The sequence below is a fragment of the Apus apus genome, chromosome 5 (genome assembly GCF_020740795.1).
Source record: "Apus apus isolate bApuApu2 chromosome 5, bApuApu2.pri.cur, whole genome shotgun sequence".
In the NCBI taxonomy this organism is placed as follows: Eukaryota; Metazoa; Chordata; class Aves; order Apodiformes; family Apodidae; genus Apus; species Apus apus.
The window spans coordinates 44,908,644-44,926,119 of record NC_067286.1 but is presented as its reverse complement, the minus strand read 5'-3'; the positions used below and the strand labels follow the sequence as shown (position 1 = coordinate 44,926,119).

The following is a 17,476-nucleotide window of genomic DNA, read 5'->3' as shown; positions in this document are numbered from 1 at the left end:
AGATGATGACCGTAAAGCATTTCTCAAGAGAAGACAATGTGGTTCTCACTCCAAATAAAGGACAAAACCCTTGCAAGGACTGCAGGCAGACTGCCTTATGAAGGTCATGTTTCACATGGTAGATGAAAGTAGAGAAAATTCACAATTACGAGATCAGCAGCAAAAGAGAGGAACAGGAGAATGCCAAAATACTGCTCAAGTGAAGCCAGGTGATACTGCTCAGAACTGAAACATAATTATCTTGAAAAGGAATTTAATAAAATTTCAGAGTGTAATTGGCCCGGAAATTATAAGATGTTCAGAGCAGACCTATTAAAGAAATAAAGTGAAAGTAAAAAGAATTTGATACTATTGATTCAGCCAGTAATACCTCAAGCATAGAAGGATGCTTGGGACTGTAGCTACTATAAACATTTTAAAGGTAATTTGGGATATAACTAGGAAGGCAAAAAATAGAATAGAAAGGTTGTGGTTGTCACAACAGATTTCAAAGGGTGTCCATGAAGTTGTTGTGACCTGTGTGCAGTTAGTGGCAAAGATGCAAAGGTCAAAGCTTTCCTAATTTTAACTGTTTAACAAAAACACCATTTGAGATAGTGGCTGTGGAGGTAACTGAATTGACTCAGAAAAGGGCAGAAGGCCACTGTTTTGTCTTTGTGCTACAAGAGTCTCTCAAACTCAGATACTGGAACAGGGGTTTACCTGTAAAAATAATAAAGTCAGAGGAACTGTTTCTTGGTGTGGAAATAAAAAAGTAAATATTCTAATCCTGTCCTGGATGAATAATTGGCAAATTGTCCATAACATTCACTGGATACAAGTTTATATTGATCACCATAGTGAGAAATGAGAAGTAAATGCACTTCAGCTGGGTTACACAATACAAAGTCCCAGGGAGCCAAGCCAGAGTAACACTTCTGGCATGTCATTCACTGGACAATACCCATGCCTAAAGCCTCATTTTTTATGGAGGAAAATAGCTTACTTCATTTTATCAGCTATTGTTGTTTGACATAAGCTTTCATTCTTTAGAAATATATGGCTATCTAGCATTGCCTAACATTGGTGTTTTCTGAGAACTTTTATATTCTGTAAATGACAACCTAGCCACTTTTGTTGTGAGCTTTTGCTTCAGTTTGAAAATTTCCTCATGATTTTGTTTGGAAATCTAATACAAAAATTAAAACCAGAGCAAGAGCTAAGAATTAATCCAGGATTTCAACATCTAGTTTTGAAGTTGTAGTTCTGAAGGACACAAAAACCTGCCTGACCTAATAAAACCTGTCTGGTTTAGTAACTAGACATTATTATACAACCAAACAATTGCGTGTCCATTCTGAAATATTTTCCACTGGTATTTGGACACCGTAGTGAGTGATAAACCTGAAATATAATAGTTTGCATATGTGATAAAAATCTTCAACCTTAGAAACCGCCACAGAGACTTCCAGGAAGTTCATAACCATGTGTTACCAAGGAGAAGCTGCAGTGTTAGCTGCCAGTTTTCACATAGATGAGTTGGGCCCATCAGAATGTACATTTTCCTGATGATAACTGATTTCAGTTATTTAAGCCCTTTTATTTTAATAGATACTTCTTCTAAATGGAAAGAATGAGACCTTGTTAAATGGTACTTTCACAGAGAAAATGTATGTTGAGCCAGTATAGCTCCTTCTAAGAGTGCCTTTAATCTTATTTTTACTGATAGCTATGGTATAGAATGTCATTTAAATATAGTGCAGAAACAAAAACCAGAACAGTGGTAACCACATGCCTAAAAAAATGTTGGAAATCTTAGAAATCACATGGGTGAAGTGGAATATCTATCCTTGCTGGCGACACTAGCATGAGGTAATCAGATAGACATGAATACCACAGTGCAAAGTATACAGGGAATCTGTAGTAGTAAATGCTGCATCTGGAATAAGATATGATGATGGTTTCGTAGTGGTATAAGTAAAATGAGGTGTTTTGGTTTGGTTTTACTTTTATCAAAGCAGATCAGTAAGCTAACTGTGCCAGCAACTAATACAGAGCTTCTATGGACTCGAGATCCCGGGGTAGGCAGGAAAAACGTTGCATTAAGTCACCGCCACCAGAAAACAACATGACTGCAGTATGTTGAGCAGGACCTTCTGAGGGCATGAAACAGTAGTAGGGTCTTTCAATTGCTATGTAAAATAGGGCAAATGTTGTGTCAGGGCACAACAGAGATACTGAGTATTCAGACATGATCAATGCATGCTTCATAAAGCAACAGGTTAGAGAGTCCGCATGAGGAAAAGCAGCTTTTGATTTCAGCTTCAGTGGCACACAGGCTCTGCTTCAAAAAGTTATAATCTAAAGTGTTTTGTAAGAGCAACCACCAGGTTCTGATATTCAGCAACTCTGGAGGACCAAAAAACCCAAAGAGTGCACTACAGCTATAGTGTCCAAATAGAAATACATATATATGAGAAAACTTTCTTAGAAGTAAACAAAAGTATGAAAGTTAAATTACTGAGGGCATTCTGGGAGCTCTTAGGGGACACCATTTTGGAGGTAAAGAACAAACAGGAAAAGAAAGAGATGGCAAAAGAAAAAGAAAATTCCGTATATTTAGAATATTCAAAATCTTCAACTGAGATGAAAAACTGAAAAATCCTGAAAGGTCTGAAGATATTTTTACAAAATATTTTATTTTGACAACAGTGTATTTTCTTCTGGGAGCAAAGGACACGAATGAAAAATGCTGACAAGCTTCTTTGACTAATATATAGTTCCACATGCCTTTCTTTTTTCAGTGTAAAAGATTTCTATTTCTCTTCTTTCGTAGTCCCAGGTCATTCATGCAAACCCCTATACTGTAGCTGGACACCTTTCTCATGTTTTTATTTTTTAAGCTGGATTGCTTCACTGTTAAGGTTTTACTGCAGTCCCACAAGCAACTTTATCAGCACAGGGAGTGATGGAGTAAGAATGAGCCACCAGGTTAGTGAAAAAGGGAGATTTTGCAAAATATTCTTCCAAAGGATCACTTAGTTAAAAACCTAATAAAGTTACCGAGGTTCCTAGTTGGAATACCTCACTGGCTTATGGAATTATGTATTGATAGTATTGCTTGCTTACTTTCAGCTTCTGATTTTAAAATAAGGCAGCTGAATTTATAAAACAAGGAGGAAAAAAATGTTGGCCACACATTTAAGTGTCACTACCATAGTATTAAACAGGGTATTGACATGCAATATGTTAATTTATCTATGCATCCTGTTGCATTATGAAACGAAGGGAGGACAGGCAAAAGAGATGCATTGATAAATAAGCCATATTAAGGATTTGTCATATTTTTTTACCACACCATTGTTTATCTTGACTCTGAGCTAAGCCAAGCACTATGAATGATCCCCAAGAGTGTATACCAAAGTAAATATATTCCTTTGGAGTTTATTTTTGCAGAGATTTATTTTGATATTGCACACTTTCCATTTCAGTAATTTAGACAGCTCTGTAAAAGCTCATCACAAATATATTTTGCTGGAAATATGTTTTTAAAAAAATCTTAATTCCTCACCAGTTTCCTTACAGAAATAAACAATGTTACAGGAGCACCACTTTGCAGAAGTCTGGAGGAGACATGCAGTTTATGGCCCTTAATGATGTGTTAGAACAAGAGATTGAAGTTTCAGGTTAATGCTATTCAGCAAAAGTCTAATTTGCCCCTTCATTCCCGCTTTTTGGCTTCCCTGCCTTTATAAAACATATACAGCAATACTATGGTTTGCTGTAAAACACAGATCCTTCTTGAATGAGATTTATTAAGTAGTGCCATTGCTCAGTATGATAATAGAAAGCATTTTGCATGGTTCCACACCTGCATCTGTGTTGATTGTTTTTATCTCCTTGAATTACATAGGTCTTTTAATACTGCGGAACTGGTAGAAAGGCACGCTGCAGGGTAGAAGGTAGCTTCCAAGACTCTCAAAATGTCTTCTGATTTATGGATGGAACATGGAATCTTTGAATTATTTGTAAAAAATGAATTATTTGCTTTGATTGTGTTCCTTTTTTACTTTGTTTTCCTTCTTGAGTTCATAATTCAAAACTCATGCAGGTTTGATGAGGCTTGCAGAAACCTGGTCCAGTGCAAGGTGTCCCTGTTCATGGTAGGGGGTTGGAACTAGATGATTTTTAAGGTCCCATCCAACACAAACAATTCCATAATTAATGTTTCTTTCCCTCACTATTTTTCTCTTAGTTTCTTTTTGCTCCTAGTTTCATAAAGTCAAAAGGGCCTTGGATCAAACCCAGAGGATAACAGGTACTTTCTTCTCTGTACAGTGATAAACACACAGGAGTTAAAAATAGAAATGTCAGAATACAGAAAACAAAATATTTGCCTTTTGCATTAACTTAATGCTGCTGCTAGAAACAACAAATCTCCAAGCTTGCACTTAGCAAAATTATACCTTATCTTGACATATAGTAACCAAACTACTTCAGAAAATTAGTCTAGAAATGTCCATGTAGTTTATCAAACAGATAAAGGCTTTACCATGGATGTTTAGCTCCCTGGTTTGCCTTGTAAATCTGGAGTAGTGCTTTGCTCCAAGTAAATGTCGTATGTTTTAATTAGGAGAAAACTGTTTGTTTTAAGAAACCATTTTTTACTGCTGTTAGATAAAGCTCTGTGTCCTGCTTTGTGCCAGGATGAAGCCAGTTTCCTTTTTACCGATTTTTTATTTTTCCTCCAGTGAACTCTTTTAAGCACACAAGTTTTCCAGCTTGTGGACTGGTAACACTTGAAAGTTTGTGTTCCTGCCAAGAGACCAAGGACACTTTGCTCTGCTTTGGTTTTGAATGCTAAAGGAGCAGAAGAGTCTTATCTATGACCCTCCCATAGGAAAGAGTGGACTAGACGGACAGCACATTTGACCAGAGATATTCCATACATACATATACACGTAAGACTTGGTATAAGTCAGGGATCATGGAAGTCAAGCCCCTTCCTTCCTGCTTCTTCCCTTCTCATTTCACCCATGGCCGGCATCTGGGGAGGACTCCATCTATCCATCACCATTGATCCCTAGGCCCGTGCATTCCTGACCCTCGTAACTCTGCCTTCAGCTCCTGTCTGCTCTGCTGCTCCGGCAGAACTCCTGGACATTTTGGGACTGCTGAGAGCTAAGGAGAGTGCTGTGGGAGTTGCTGGGGGTAGGGGCAGTAATAGGGGTTTTGCACATTCCTGAACATACTTGTATGTATTTGTATATATTTTCTTTTATCATTAGTATTTAATTAAAGCTGTCTAGTTTAGTTTTCAATATGGAAAGTCCCTCTCCTTATTATCTGCTTTCCCCATCTGGGTGGGAGGGTGCAGGGATTGAGAGGATTGTTGCCGCTGGTTTAATTGTCAATCCTGAGTCTTACTCTGAAAGTAAACCTGGTTTTAGTTGTGATTTGGTTTTGGTTTTGGGGTTTGTTGTTGTGTTTTGTTTTGTTTTTTTAATTTGCTTAACTAGTGCATCATAGCCAGTCTCTGGAAAGGTTTACTTAAAATCAGTATCTCCAGTTGGAAGGGACCATTAAGGATCATTAAGTCCAACTCAATGCTCCTGGCATTGTTCCTGCAGACCCTAGTACATGTTTTCTGCTTATTTACTTCCATCCAGTCCAATATACGGCCTTGAAAAGTGGTCTGTGCAGTGGGTGGGGAACTGGCTGACAGACCGTACCTAGAGGGTGACAGTAAACAGTTCCTCCTCAAACTGGCAACTGGTCACAAGTGGGGTCCCCAAGGGATTGATATTGGGCCAAACGCTGTTTAACATTTTCATGAGTGACCTGGATGTTGGGATCAAGACCATGCTGATGAAGTTTGCTGATGACATCAAGACAAGTGGAGAGGTTGACACTCCAGAAGGGAGAGCAACCCTCCAGGATGACCTGGGCAGACTGGAGGAGTGGGCTAGCAGGAACCTTATGAAGTTCTATGAGGAGAAGTGTAAGGTCTTGCACCTGGGAACACATAGCCCAGGAGTGCAGTTCAGACTGGGATCCAGCTGGCTGGAGAGCAGCCCTGTGGAAAGAGATCTGGGGATCTTGGTGGATAACATGAGTGGCTCATGTTGGAGGCTCAACAGGAGTGAACAATGTGTTGCACTGGCAAACAAAGCCACCAGGATGCTGGGCTGCATCAACAAGGGCATCACCAGCAGAAATTAAAAAGTCATCATTGAGCTCTACTCAGCGCTTGCCAGACCACACCTGGAGCGCTGCATTCAGCTTTGGTCCCCGCTCTACAAAAATGATGCAGACAGGCTGGAGAGGGTTCAGAGAAGAGCCACAGGGATGAGCAGAGGACTGGAGAATTTGTCATATGAGGAGAGGCTGAGAAAATTGGGTTTGTTCAGCCTGAAGAAAAGAAGGTTGAGGGGAGACTTCATTACCATGTTCCAGTACTTAATGGGTGGCTACCAAAAAAGATGGAGACTCCTTATTTACAAGGAGTCACATGGAAAAGACAAGGGGTAATAGGCACAAGTTGCTTCCTATTGGACACAGGGGGTAAATGTTTCACCATGAGGACAATCAAACATTGGAATAGTCTTCCAATGGAAGTGGTAGATTCCCCCACATTGGACAGTTTGAAGTCTCAGCATGACAGGGTGCTGAGCCACCTCATATAAACTATAGTATTACCTAGAAAGGTATTCTTGAAGTTCCTTCCAACCTGGCATTCTATGATTCTATGCATATTGCAGAAGTTTAGGACTCCAGCTCTTCTAAAATTAGATCTTCACTTGATACTTTAATAATAAGGAAAATTCCAAAGAGGCCAGAAGCAATAGCACTTCTGCACTCTCAGAGAACAAAAAAAAAAGTTCCTAAAAAGTCATCTCCGACCTGTGTTTCATCAAAATGTAAGAAATGGAAAAGCCAGCACAGTTCAAATATTGGCTAAGGCTTTGAAAGGTTTCAAATATTGCATATACAGCTTAGAGGGATTCTGTCAAGACATTGGATATATTTTGCCATATTTTACATCTTGCAATTTCTGTAGGCACTAGTACAAGCACTATGTCATAATGAAAAACTTCCGTTCTCATATGAATGTTCCAAGTAACTGAACTAGTGTGAGTAAAGTAAAACCTATGCCAGATCTTTAACTCAAGCCTTTTAAAATTTAAGAAATCTAGCTAGTTTTTAAGGAAAAACAGGCAGTTTGGAAACATTAAAACCATGTGAAGGAGGCTCTGTAGAGTCCTGAAATGAATAATTGTGGACATATGCAATTCAAATTTTAAATTAAAGGTAGAGGTTAAGGCACATAGAGGATTATAGGCAGCAGATCTGTAATAAAGCCAGCAACGTGACTTGTAACAGTTTTCTTGTACATTTTAAGATGTCCCTTCCTTTTACCAGTGACTGTTTTTGAATGTGGTTATCTTTCTCAGGATATCAGGAAGTCTGCTCTCTTTCTAGCTGATGGTGTATTATTGTGTTTATTATTTTGTTTTACTAGGGAATTATGTAATACATGCATAATATAACCCTAACCCTCTGCTACAGTGCCAAGACCATAGCTGCATGGTTGCTTGTGTATGTCCTTGTTACTCTCATATTTCTTACTAGTGATGCTGGGTTGACTTCTCAGGATTCCTGAGGTTTGGGGAGACACAGGGAGCTGGGCATTAAACTGTGTTGGAGTTCTTCCATCTGCAGTTGGGATGATTGATAAGGCCAAGTACGAGTTTTTCTACTGTTTTTGTGAAAAATAGCTTTGCAAGAAGTTGCTACACTTATTAGCATTTTCAGAACTATTTCAATCAAGGTAGCTTCAAGTTAAGGCTCCTTTGTAAAAGACCACGTACAAGCAAGAGGTCACTCTGCTTATTAGCATTTTTGGAGCTGTTCCAACTGAGAGAGCTTGAAGTTTAAAGCTGGTTTGTAAAATGCCACGTAAGAGCAAGAGGTCTATTTTGGGGGATGTTTTATGTTATCCACATAAGCAAACTGCATGAGCACCTCAAGGGGTGTGTCTCGGCCTCTCTGATGGATACTTCTAATCCTAGCCCATAGCAGCACAGTGCGAATGCTCCTGGACATCCCTCCAGTCATTTTTTGTCTTTATCTTAGCATTGTTGGTCTGATTTTATTAAGCCTGTTTTATTTCCTTACCAGGAATTGTTCCTATAATTTGTAATCTGATGCTATGTCCTTTTTGTCACTCTTTGTGCTTGTTTTGTTGTTGTTGTTTTGTGTATATTTTCGGGGTTTTTTTATTTCTGAAACAAAAAAAGTCTGAAAAATTCAGACTTTTGTAACCTGTGAATGCTGATACTCATCAAAAGGTTCATTCTCTGGATCAGAGTCAATGGTGTCAGAGTATCTATAAAGATTAGGTTCATTGTCACTAACATCTGGTGTTACAGGAGTTGAACTGTAGCTTTGTGGAATTACTACCTTGGAACACTGGAATACCCAATGTTGCTCAACCTGGGCAACACTGGAATAAAACAGTATCTTGGCTCTGTGTGTGTGTGTGATTGGCTTGGTCACCTGGTGGGACGTGACAGTCCTACAGACTGCTTACAGAATTCAAGCCAAATTTAAAGTACTGAAAAGAATCATATCTACCACACTTCTCTGCTTAACTTAAGAGCTCACGATGAAGAGATCTCTTTACTCATGACTCTTCAGTCAACCTTCTGCAGGACCACAGTAAGCTCTGCCAAAGTGAATGGAGCTTCTGGAATTGAGATTTGTTCTGTGTTAATGATTGAGGCAGATGATTTTGATTAGGGTGTAAAATGGATAGTCACCCACTAAGTATTTGTTTTCCAGAAGCTACAATAAGAAGGTGGAAGGGAAAGCTGAAATGGTTGCTTCATTGCTTTTGAGATGCCCATCTCTCATTTCTAGTGCAAGTGACTCGTTCCTCTGAATTGCTTCCAACACCTCACACTATGCTCTTTTTAGCAGATAAGAGGTTTCTGTGAAAGGGCTGCTACCATTATCAGTGCTATGCTTACTAAAATAAACGGTCTTGTAAGTAGAACAGCATATTTATCTTCCAAGTGGTCTTAGAAATGCTACTGATAAAAATAAAATATTTTTGGTAGCTTCAATCCAGAACAAATTTCACATTGCAATTACCTGCCATGATTTTACTTTTGAGCTAGAAATATACATACCAAATGAAAGCACACTGCAAAAGACATTAAGTGCCCACCATTTTTATTGCTGGCTGAAATTAGTATCCTCTCTTTGCTCCTTAAAAATAATTAGAATAAGATATGTACAGTGCAAAGGCACTGCTGTAGTGTCCTTCTGCCCCTGCTCTGAGGGCTCCCTGTCAGCATGACTGGAACAGCAGGAGATGAGCTAGAAACAAATGCAGGAATAGTAAGTCCTACTTGTATGATCAGCACTGTGTGTTTGCCTATAAGCTGTGATAGACATGGAGAAGTGAGGAGAGCCCGTGCCATTACAGGAGGGGCTCCTGTGCCAGGGAGGTCATCTTATTGAAGCCCTCCCTGTCACCTGAGGAGTTACTTTTGAGATTTCCAAAGGGACTTCCAGAGATTAATAATGACAGGATGAGAAGAAATGGCCTGAAGCTGTGCCAGGGGAGAGTTAGACTGGATATTAGAAAGAATTTATTTACCAAAAGAGTTGTTGGACTATGGAACAGGCTGCCCAGGGAGGTGGTGGAGTCACCATCCCTGGAAGTATTTAAAAGAAATGTAGATAAAGCGTGTAGCGACATGATTTAAGCACTGAATGGGTAAATCAGGTTATGGTAGGGGGATTTAGGTTATAGTTGGACTTGATGATCTTCAAGGTCCCTTCCAACCAGGATGATTCTATGATTCTATGATTTGAGAAACTCCAATAATTTATTATGTAATTCTTTTTCTGAGAGAAGAGAATTATCTGCTACTTACATAGCATCCAGATTTGTTCCATTAAAAGCATGTCCTTGGATGCTGGTAAAACCATTATTGTAGAGTTTGCTGCAAGCAAAAAAAATAAATTAGTCTATTTTGGGTTGCTTCAGTACCTGACTACCTAGCATCTTATGTATCATATTATTTGGTAAGAGCACATTTATGAATGGGTTAAATTTGATCTCTTGAAGAAGCAGAAATTATAGTGCAAGATAAAACAAATTCACAGCAGCATTCCCAAATGTAGCTGAATCAAGAATGCCATGTGGCAGGTGTGCCATTTTACTTCTTTTTACAGAAAACACAGAACTAGACTAAAATGCTTTACTATAACTTTACCACTCTCAAACAGAAACAAAGAAACACAATTCTGCAAGGACTGATTAAGGAAGGCTAAAGGAATTAATAAACTAATACCTAGCAAAATAGGTATGATTCTACTGTCAGACCTGCCTGAAATTTTATAATTCATTATTATGCTCCTTTAGAACAAAAGGATTTAAAAAATAATTTCTTTAAAATTCATTCTTTCATATTCTAGTGCTCTTTCCCCTAGTTCAGGTCATAACTCATTACAGTCATTTTCACACCCCTCAGCCCTTTCTTGTGGCTCACATCGACTATGACTTGCATAACTGAACTTTATTTAACAAGTTTCCTTCAAATATGACTCATCTGACACATGCCACCCATTAATTTTCACAGTATGTGCCACTTAGGTTGAAAAAAAGTTGACACACAGTTCTAACTATGCTGTAGCTTTACAGAAGGAGAACCCTGCAAACTTTTCCCTTTGATTTTCTCCAGCATACCCATTTACTGGCATTAGGGTAATACAAAAGCAAAACCACTTTGGTCATGCCAGTTTGAAGACAAGCAGCAGGCATGATTCAAATCACTGTCAAAGTAAAGGATTTATGCAAAGTAGATTATGGATACTAGCTGTATATGGTGTTTCTCTGTTACAAACTACTAGAGAGTAGGACAGGGATTTTTTTGTTTGTTTGGTTTGTGGTTTTGTTGTTTTTTTTTTTTTAATATTTTACCATATGTTTGAGAGAGCAAGGCAAGGTAATTGCCTTGTATCTTAAACTGAAAAAACTTACAGAGTTAGAGATTCATTACAAAGCCCATGGAAAGCATTTGCAGGCACTGAAGTAATGAAAGGGTTATCTGCAATTTCACTGAAAAAGGAGACAAAAACATCACAATCAAACATCTGCCCAACAGAGCTTCTCTACAACAGTTTTATTATTAATTATTTTCTGCCTTGATGATACATAAAAATATAGAACAACTCGTTTAGTTTTATCTAAGACCAGAAGATACATGTGGGATGATTAAGAATCACTTAGCAGTACCTCCCCTGAATGTGCAGGTCTACTCTTTAAAAAGCATTTAGCATGAATGACCCGTGTTTGTTTTTTGTAAGTGATCGTCATAAAAAAATTTCAAGGTAGAAGTAAAATAATGTTTTGCTCTCTGACACTTAGAAAGTCACTTGTTGGAAGCAAGGGCACAAGTGGTGAACTGCTTCTGTTTCATCTAGCCAATTTACTTCTTGGTTCTCACTGATTAGTAGGAGTAGTATTTAATTTACAATTTAGTAGAGCTTAATCTAATCTAAAGCCCTTTTGGTCTTTAAGCAACTTCCTAAGAACTCTTAAGATGTAGGTGCACCCAACTCAGAGCTCGGGCTGACTCAGGTTTCAATCTTGGAGGCCAATAGCCAAGGCAAACATAGAAGCTCCACGTTATGGAGTGTGAGTTAGCACAAGGCTTACATCTAGTCTCAGAAGATCCTTGGGAGGCTCACTAGAGGTCTAGACTCCTTAGCAAAACAGCTGGTATTTCTACATTGCTCTGAGGTTTGTCTTGCCAATGGCAGACCATGAATGCAGTGGAGACTCACTTCCTTGATTAAGAATACCCCTTTGTAACACTGAAGCAGTGGCTGGGGTAGACCATCAATCCTGTCTTTGAAAGCCACCTTCTAGCATAATACTTCCAGCCCATCCTGCAGTCAAGCGTCTTCCAGCTGAACACAGCTACCATGTAAGATTGCTAACTCCCAGTGACCAAGATACTTTTACCTTGTGCCAGCCTGCAAAATCTTAGCCTGAGCCACTCTTCCCACTTGCCTTGATGACAACCCAGAATCTGAACTTAAGTTGCAGGTCAGGGCACAAAGATCACAGAATCACAGAATCTTAGGGGTTGGAAGGGACCTCGAAAGATCATCTAGTCCAACCCTCCTGCTGGAGCAGGGTCACCCAGAGTACATCACACAGGAATGTGTCCAGGCGGGTTTTGAATGTCTCTAGCAAAGGAGACTCCACAACCTCTCTGGGCAGCCTGTTCCAGTGCTCTGGCACAGTAAAGAAGTTTTTTCTGATGTTTACATGGAACCTCCTATGCTCCAGTTTGCACCCACCGCCCCTTGTCCTGTCATGGGACATCACTGAAAAAAGCCTGGCTCTGTCCTCCTGACACTTGCCCTTAACGTATTTGTAAACATTGATGAGATGGATGTAATCTTTGCTTTCTGAATACAAAAAAAACCCTGGGTTTTTTATAGCAGAGCTCTTTGTTTCTGAAATACCTTTAAGGATAACAGTGGGAGACTGCCCTGCCCCATCCCCTTTCTCCAAGAAATTGTTTTGCAATATGCTTCAAGCCATATTAAAAATCAGGAGGATTTTAAATCAGTTGAAGTAAATGGATTTAAGGTGTGAGAAAGGAAGAAGGTCTCAAGTGTTATCTAGAAGAGCCTCATGTGAACAAACCCAACTAAATTAGTAAAGCTTCTAGTAGGAAAATTTTTTCCAGCTGTGGACTTTAGTTAAAAAAAGATGGCTCCAACAAGAAAGCCTTGTTTAAAAGTAGGCAATTGTCAGTCCTGGTGCTTTGGTCCTTCAGTGGGACAATGGACTTGTACTTGAAATGTGACTCTACAAGTATGGTTGGACAAGGGCATTTAGGCAAAGTGTGTGTTCATAAAAGCTTATGTTGACCATCTAAAAGAGAGCATGCATCTCACTCAACTGCTATGGGTAGTCCTCTTTCTCAAAGACACATTGAACCAGCCTGAGCTGACCTCACTATTAAGGCTGTCATGAAACCAAGGTTCTCCTGATCTAGCGACTTAAAAGCTCTACTTATTTCTCAGCTTAGGCAATTTGCTTTTTAAGCTCCTCTTCTGTTTTCTTTAATAAAATATAAACTGTATTGAAGCAACATATTTTGGGTAAAATAACTCTTCACAAAAATTTTCCTAAAAATGTGAGCTTAGCTAACACTGAGCTTTTTAAAGGTGTGATGATAAACAATTGCTCTAAAGATTGTCCAGTTCTCCTGCTCTTCAGTCTTCTGTACTCAGGATGGGGTCAGAAGAAAGAAGGCAGAGACAGGGGAAGTTAGGATTCAACAGTATAGCAGCTCAATGAAGAGCAATATCAGAAAATGTGCAATATCAGCTCACCGTGTTAGCACAAATTTGTTAGAAGGATGTTGACAGGATGACTTCATGTTAGCAGGCTGTATGTCAGATCAGGTTCTGTGTGTCACACTATTCAGACTAATTCAGGTATTGCACAGCCATTACAAAAAAAAAATAAAAGGAAAAGGCCTGTAGAGGTTGTGTAATGTGCTTTGGCTAATTTAAGAGAAACATGCTTGTGTGTCCATGTCTCTCATCAGGTCAAATGTACAGTGTGAGGTGACCTGGCAGTTTCCAGATTTGGTACTAAGGATCATTGAAATACAGCTTTGGGAAAAGTAGTTTGTCAGACTTATTTGGTATTTTCCTACAAAACAGAAACCTTCAGTATAGGTTTTCCTGGGATCTGAGAATGACAGTATTCTAACAAACTGTGAGGACAGGTACTTACAGTAAGAAGTTCACATCAGATGAGTAGATTTTGGTGAGGTCTGGAAATTCTTTGAGTCCAGTATTAAAAATACCACTGAAAGAGAAGAAACAGAATGACATGTACTGTATCACTGAACAACAACAAACAATGAGTTTCAACACTCAGCAGTGCAGAATGGTTATTTCATCATCTCTGCTGTCAATAAATTAATTTATAAATAACTGTCCATAATATAAGGATGCATGAAAAATGTTTAAAAAGTCAAAATACTAGATTTATGATAAATTATAGAATCTAAAAAATAGGAACACAGTTAAGCAGATCTGCAGAGAGAAGTAGGCTGTGAGGGTGGACAGGGAGAAAAACAATTGTAACTCTGCATTCACTTGAGAGATTAAGGCTGCTTCAGACAACCATCTGGACTCCCAAATCCTCTGTATTTCACTGAGGCTAAGAGCCGTTCAAATAGCTCTAAAAAGGGAAACTGTCTTAAAGTGTGAAAGCAGTTAAAACCCCCTATTTCTGAACTTTGTAGGCTGGAAATAACTCAGGAAAATACAGGTCTCCATTTTTAAAACTATTGTCCTTAAATGAAATTACTACTTTCTTTTCATTGCTTTCAGAGCTATAGGAAAAATCTGGAAAAATCTTTCCTCCTCGCAGCTACCCCCACCGCACACGCAGAGCCCTTTCTAGAGTATTCCACACATTTCTCAGAATCACAGAAATTATTCTCTTTCTCATCTCTCTTTCCTATGCTATAACTTTAGAATTCCATGGTTTGGTTACTCTGTGCTGCTCTTTGGAAACTTCAAGGGAATAGAGTGAATTCTTCAGGATTTCTTTCTGCTACAGAGGTCATATGAAATCAGGTGTCTAGGGACGAACTTGTCACATTTAGCTGATATGTATGCTTTAAAACCCTGTATAAATATCTAATAAATAAATAAAAAAGATGTGTGTATTTCTAATGTGTCCTTTCTTCCCACTATTCTCTACAAAAATATAGTAATTCAGCACTTACTATAAGAGGAAAGCTAGCTGTGGAATTTTGCCAAGGAAACATTAGTGTATTCCAGACATTTAATGGATAAGAAGAATGGCAATATTACTGATGAATTTGTGAACATGTTTTTCTTTTTTGCAAAATTAGTCAAAGTTTCAACCTCTACCCTAACTGGCTTTCTGTCATTAGAATAAAGCAAAAATCATTGCAATCAGTTTCAAAAGAAAGTGCAAAGAAAAAAACTGCTATAGTGTAAAGAGTCATCTGTGAGGCTTAAGTGCCAGCTTGTTAGAGGTGCTAAATACTTACAGGTATTTCAGAAGTGGGAGATTCTTAAAGGCATCTGGATCTATGTAATCCAAGTTTCTAAGATTTCGAATTTCACTGTAAAAAAGGGAGGATCATAACCACAGAGATCATTAATATTTGTTTATCATAACTGAAATCAGTGATGTTAAAATGGAATTTCAAGGAGCTAATTCCTGCAATGAGCTTTTTAAATGGTTAGCACTAGCTTGAGGCCACTATCCATTCTGAGCAAGCTTACAACAAAGAATTTTTATCTGGATAGATGTGGTCCTGCAGACCAGACAGTTTAAGCAAGGGGGAAAGCACACTTGAGATTTGATTACGGATCTTTGGTCTGCATGGTCCTAAAAGTAAAACAATAGCCTGTGGGAATGGCTATTACTTTGAACATGGTGAGAGTTTTGTTAAGTAAAACTTTCAGTACTGAGACACAGTAATCCTATCAATTTACAACCATCTACTTAGCTTATAACATTATTATGTTTTTTTCGTTTGGTTTTGGGTTTTTTTCTGACCTTTTTTTTTTTTTCCTTCATGTCTCTAGCAGTATTTTGTATTATTTTTCCTGTCTCTTTTTATAGGTCTCATTACTGGATCCAGAAGATGGGTCAGTCACTTAAATTAACTCCATTCTGAGACCTGAAATGGGCACACCTTTTTCTATACAGGCATGTCCAGCATTATAGAGGGTAGTGTATCGCTTTGCTTTATACTGATGCAAAATGTAACACAGACTTCATTCCTTACATCTTCTGTCCACAGTTACTCCTTAAATACTTCCACACAGGGGACAGCCTGGACTGCAGGTGGCTTTTTAGACTGCACATGTTGAAAAGCATGTTGATCATGGCTATGGCCATGCTGGGTGCTTTCTGTAGTTGTGTTGGTGGGGCTGCTACCCCTCCAATCAACATGGTCATTGCCAGGCATCATGACTTGTCCTTTTTTATTCTCATCTTTTATGAAAAAATCCACCCATACCTGCCAGCACATGCACACTTTTCCTTTCCTGGCCTCCTTACTGTTGCCAGAAAGGAGCATGCTTGCTTCTTTTTCTTTACCTTAAACCAGCTAGTCTTGTAACTATACTGGAACAGCTTTCAGCTTTTGCTAATATAGAAAATATATGGAAAGAACAGTGCCAGTCCTCCTCCTGAGACCAGCTGTGGAGCAGTGGGCTGAGGGAAGCACTTCCTACTTATAGAAATTGATGCAGACAGCAAGCCTAGATGATGTGGTAAAGGCTTTGTGGGTGATGTTCTGGTTTTAAGTCAGTCCTAGAAGTAGTGCTACTGGGCACTCAATGGGCAGAAAGCAGTAGTATTTCACAGAATCACAGAATTTTAGGGGTTGGGAGGGACCTCTGGAGATCATTGAGTACAAACCCCCTGCCAGAGCAGGACCACCACAGAATCGAGGGCAGGTCATACAGAAACACATTCAGACAGGACTTCAAAGTCTCCAGAGAGGGAGATTTCACATCCTCTCTGGAAAACCTGTTCCAGTGCTGACAAAACAGTTCTGCTCCACCTCTGAAGTCTTCAGGTTTTGATCTGTTTACTCCAATATTGCAGGGAGTCAGGGATTTACATGTTACTTGTGTGTTAAACTGATGTAATTGCTATACTGCTGCTGTTACGGTGCTGTATTCAACTGTTCTTCATGTCCATCAGCTACTTGGAACAGTACTGTTTCTGTATTTTAAAAGAAATGTTCTCAGTGTCAGGATCTTGCTTCTCTCAAATTATTTTATTCATTAGGTAGCTGACACACTCCCAACAGTGGAATTTGCTCCATAAAATTTAACTGACATGTTTTTTCCATCAATGACTACGTTTAAAATACCGGACTCATCAACTTCCTGGCTATATATTCCTTTGTTGTGGACAAAACATATTCCAGGGAAAGAGAATCTTCAGATTAGCATTCAGCTGATTATCATGGATAATGCATTGGAGTATCATAGAGTGTCCTGGTTTGAGCCAGGATTAAGCCAATTTTACTGATTTTTTTTCCTTCAGTAAGCTTCCTTTTTAACTAGCACCAGAGCATTCCAGCTAAGACTGATAACAGTGGAATGTTTTTCTAACTGCTGGATCTTTAAGGTCGCACCTTTATGCTGCCAGTTCAGACACTACGGGGAGATCTATGACCCCCCTGTAAGAGGCTGAATGACACAGACAGCAAAATTGGCCAGAGCTATTCCATTCCATATATCTACGTAAGCTCAGAGGAAGGTCAGAGATCACAGAAGACAACTTCCTTCCTGCTTCTTCTTCCCTTCTCTTCCATCCATGGCCAGCATCTGGGGAGGACTCCATCCATCCAGCACCATCGACCCTTAGGCTTGAGCTCTCCTG

The 17,476-nt window shown here is 39.0% G+C and overlaps 1 protein-coding gene across 4 annotated transcripts in view; it reads right to left on the bottom strand.

Moving 5' to 3' along the window:
• Window positions 1-17,476, bottom strand: part of TSHR (thyroid stimulating hormone receptor) — a 51,474-nt gene that overhangs the window by 12,400 nt on the left and 21,598 nt on the right. For 3 of the 4 annotated variants that reach the window (XM_051621987.1, XM_051621988.1, XM_051621990.1), the window contains 4 exons: window positions 15,117-15,191; window positions 13,820-13,894; window positions 11,036-11,113; window positions 9,927-9,995 (listed from right to left, as the gene is read on the bottom strand). In XM_051621987.1, the coding sequence (XP_051477947.1) occupies window positions 9,927-9,995; window positions 11,036-11,113; window positions 13,820-13,894; window positions 15,117-15,191 (297 nt within the window). The remainder of the gene's footprint in view (window positions 1-9,926; window positions 9,996-11,035; window positions 11,114-13,819; window positions 13,895-15,116; window positions 15,192-17,476) is intronic. The other variant, XM_051621989.1, reaches the window with a different exon arrangement.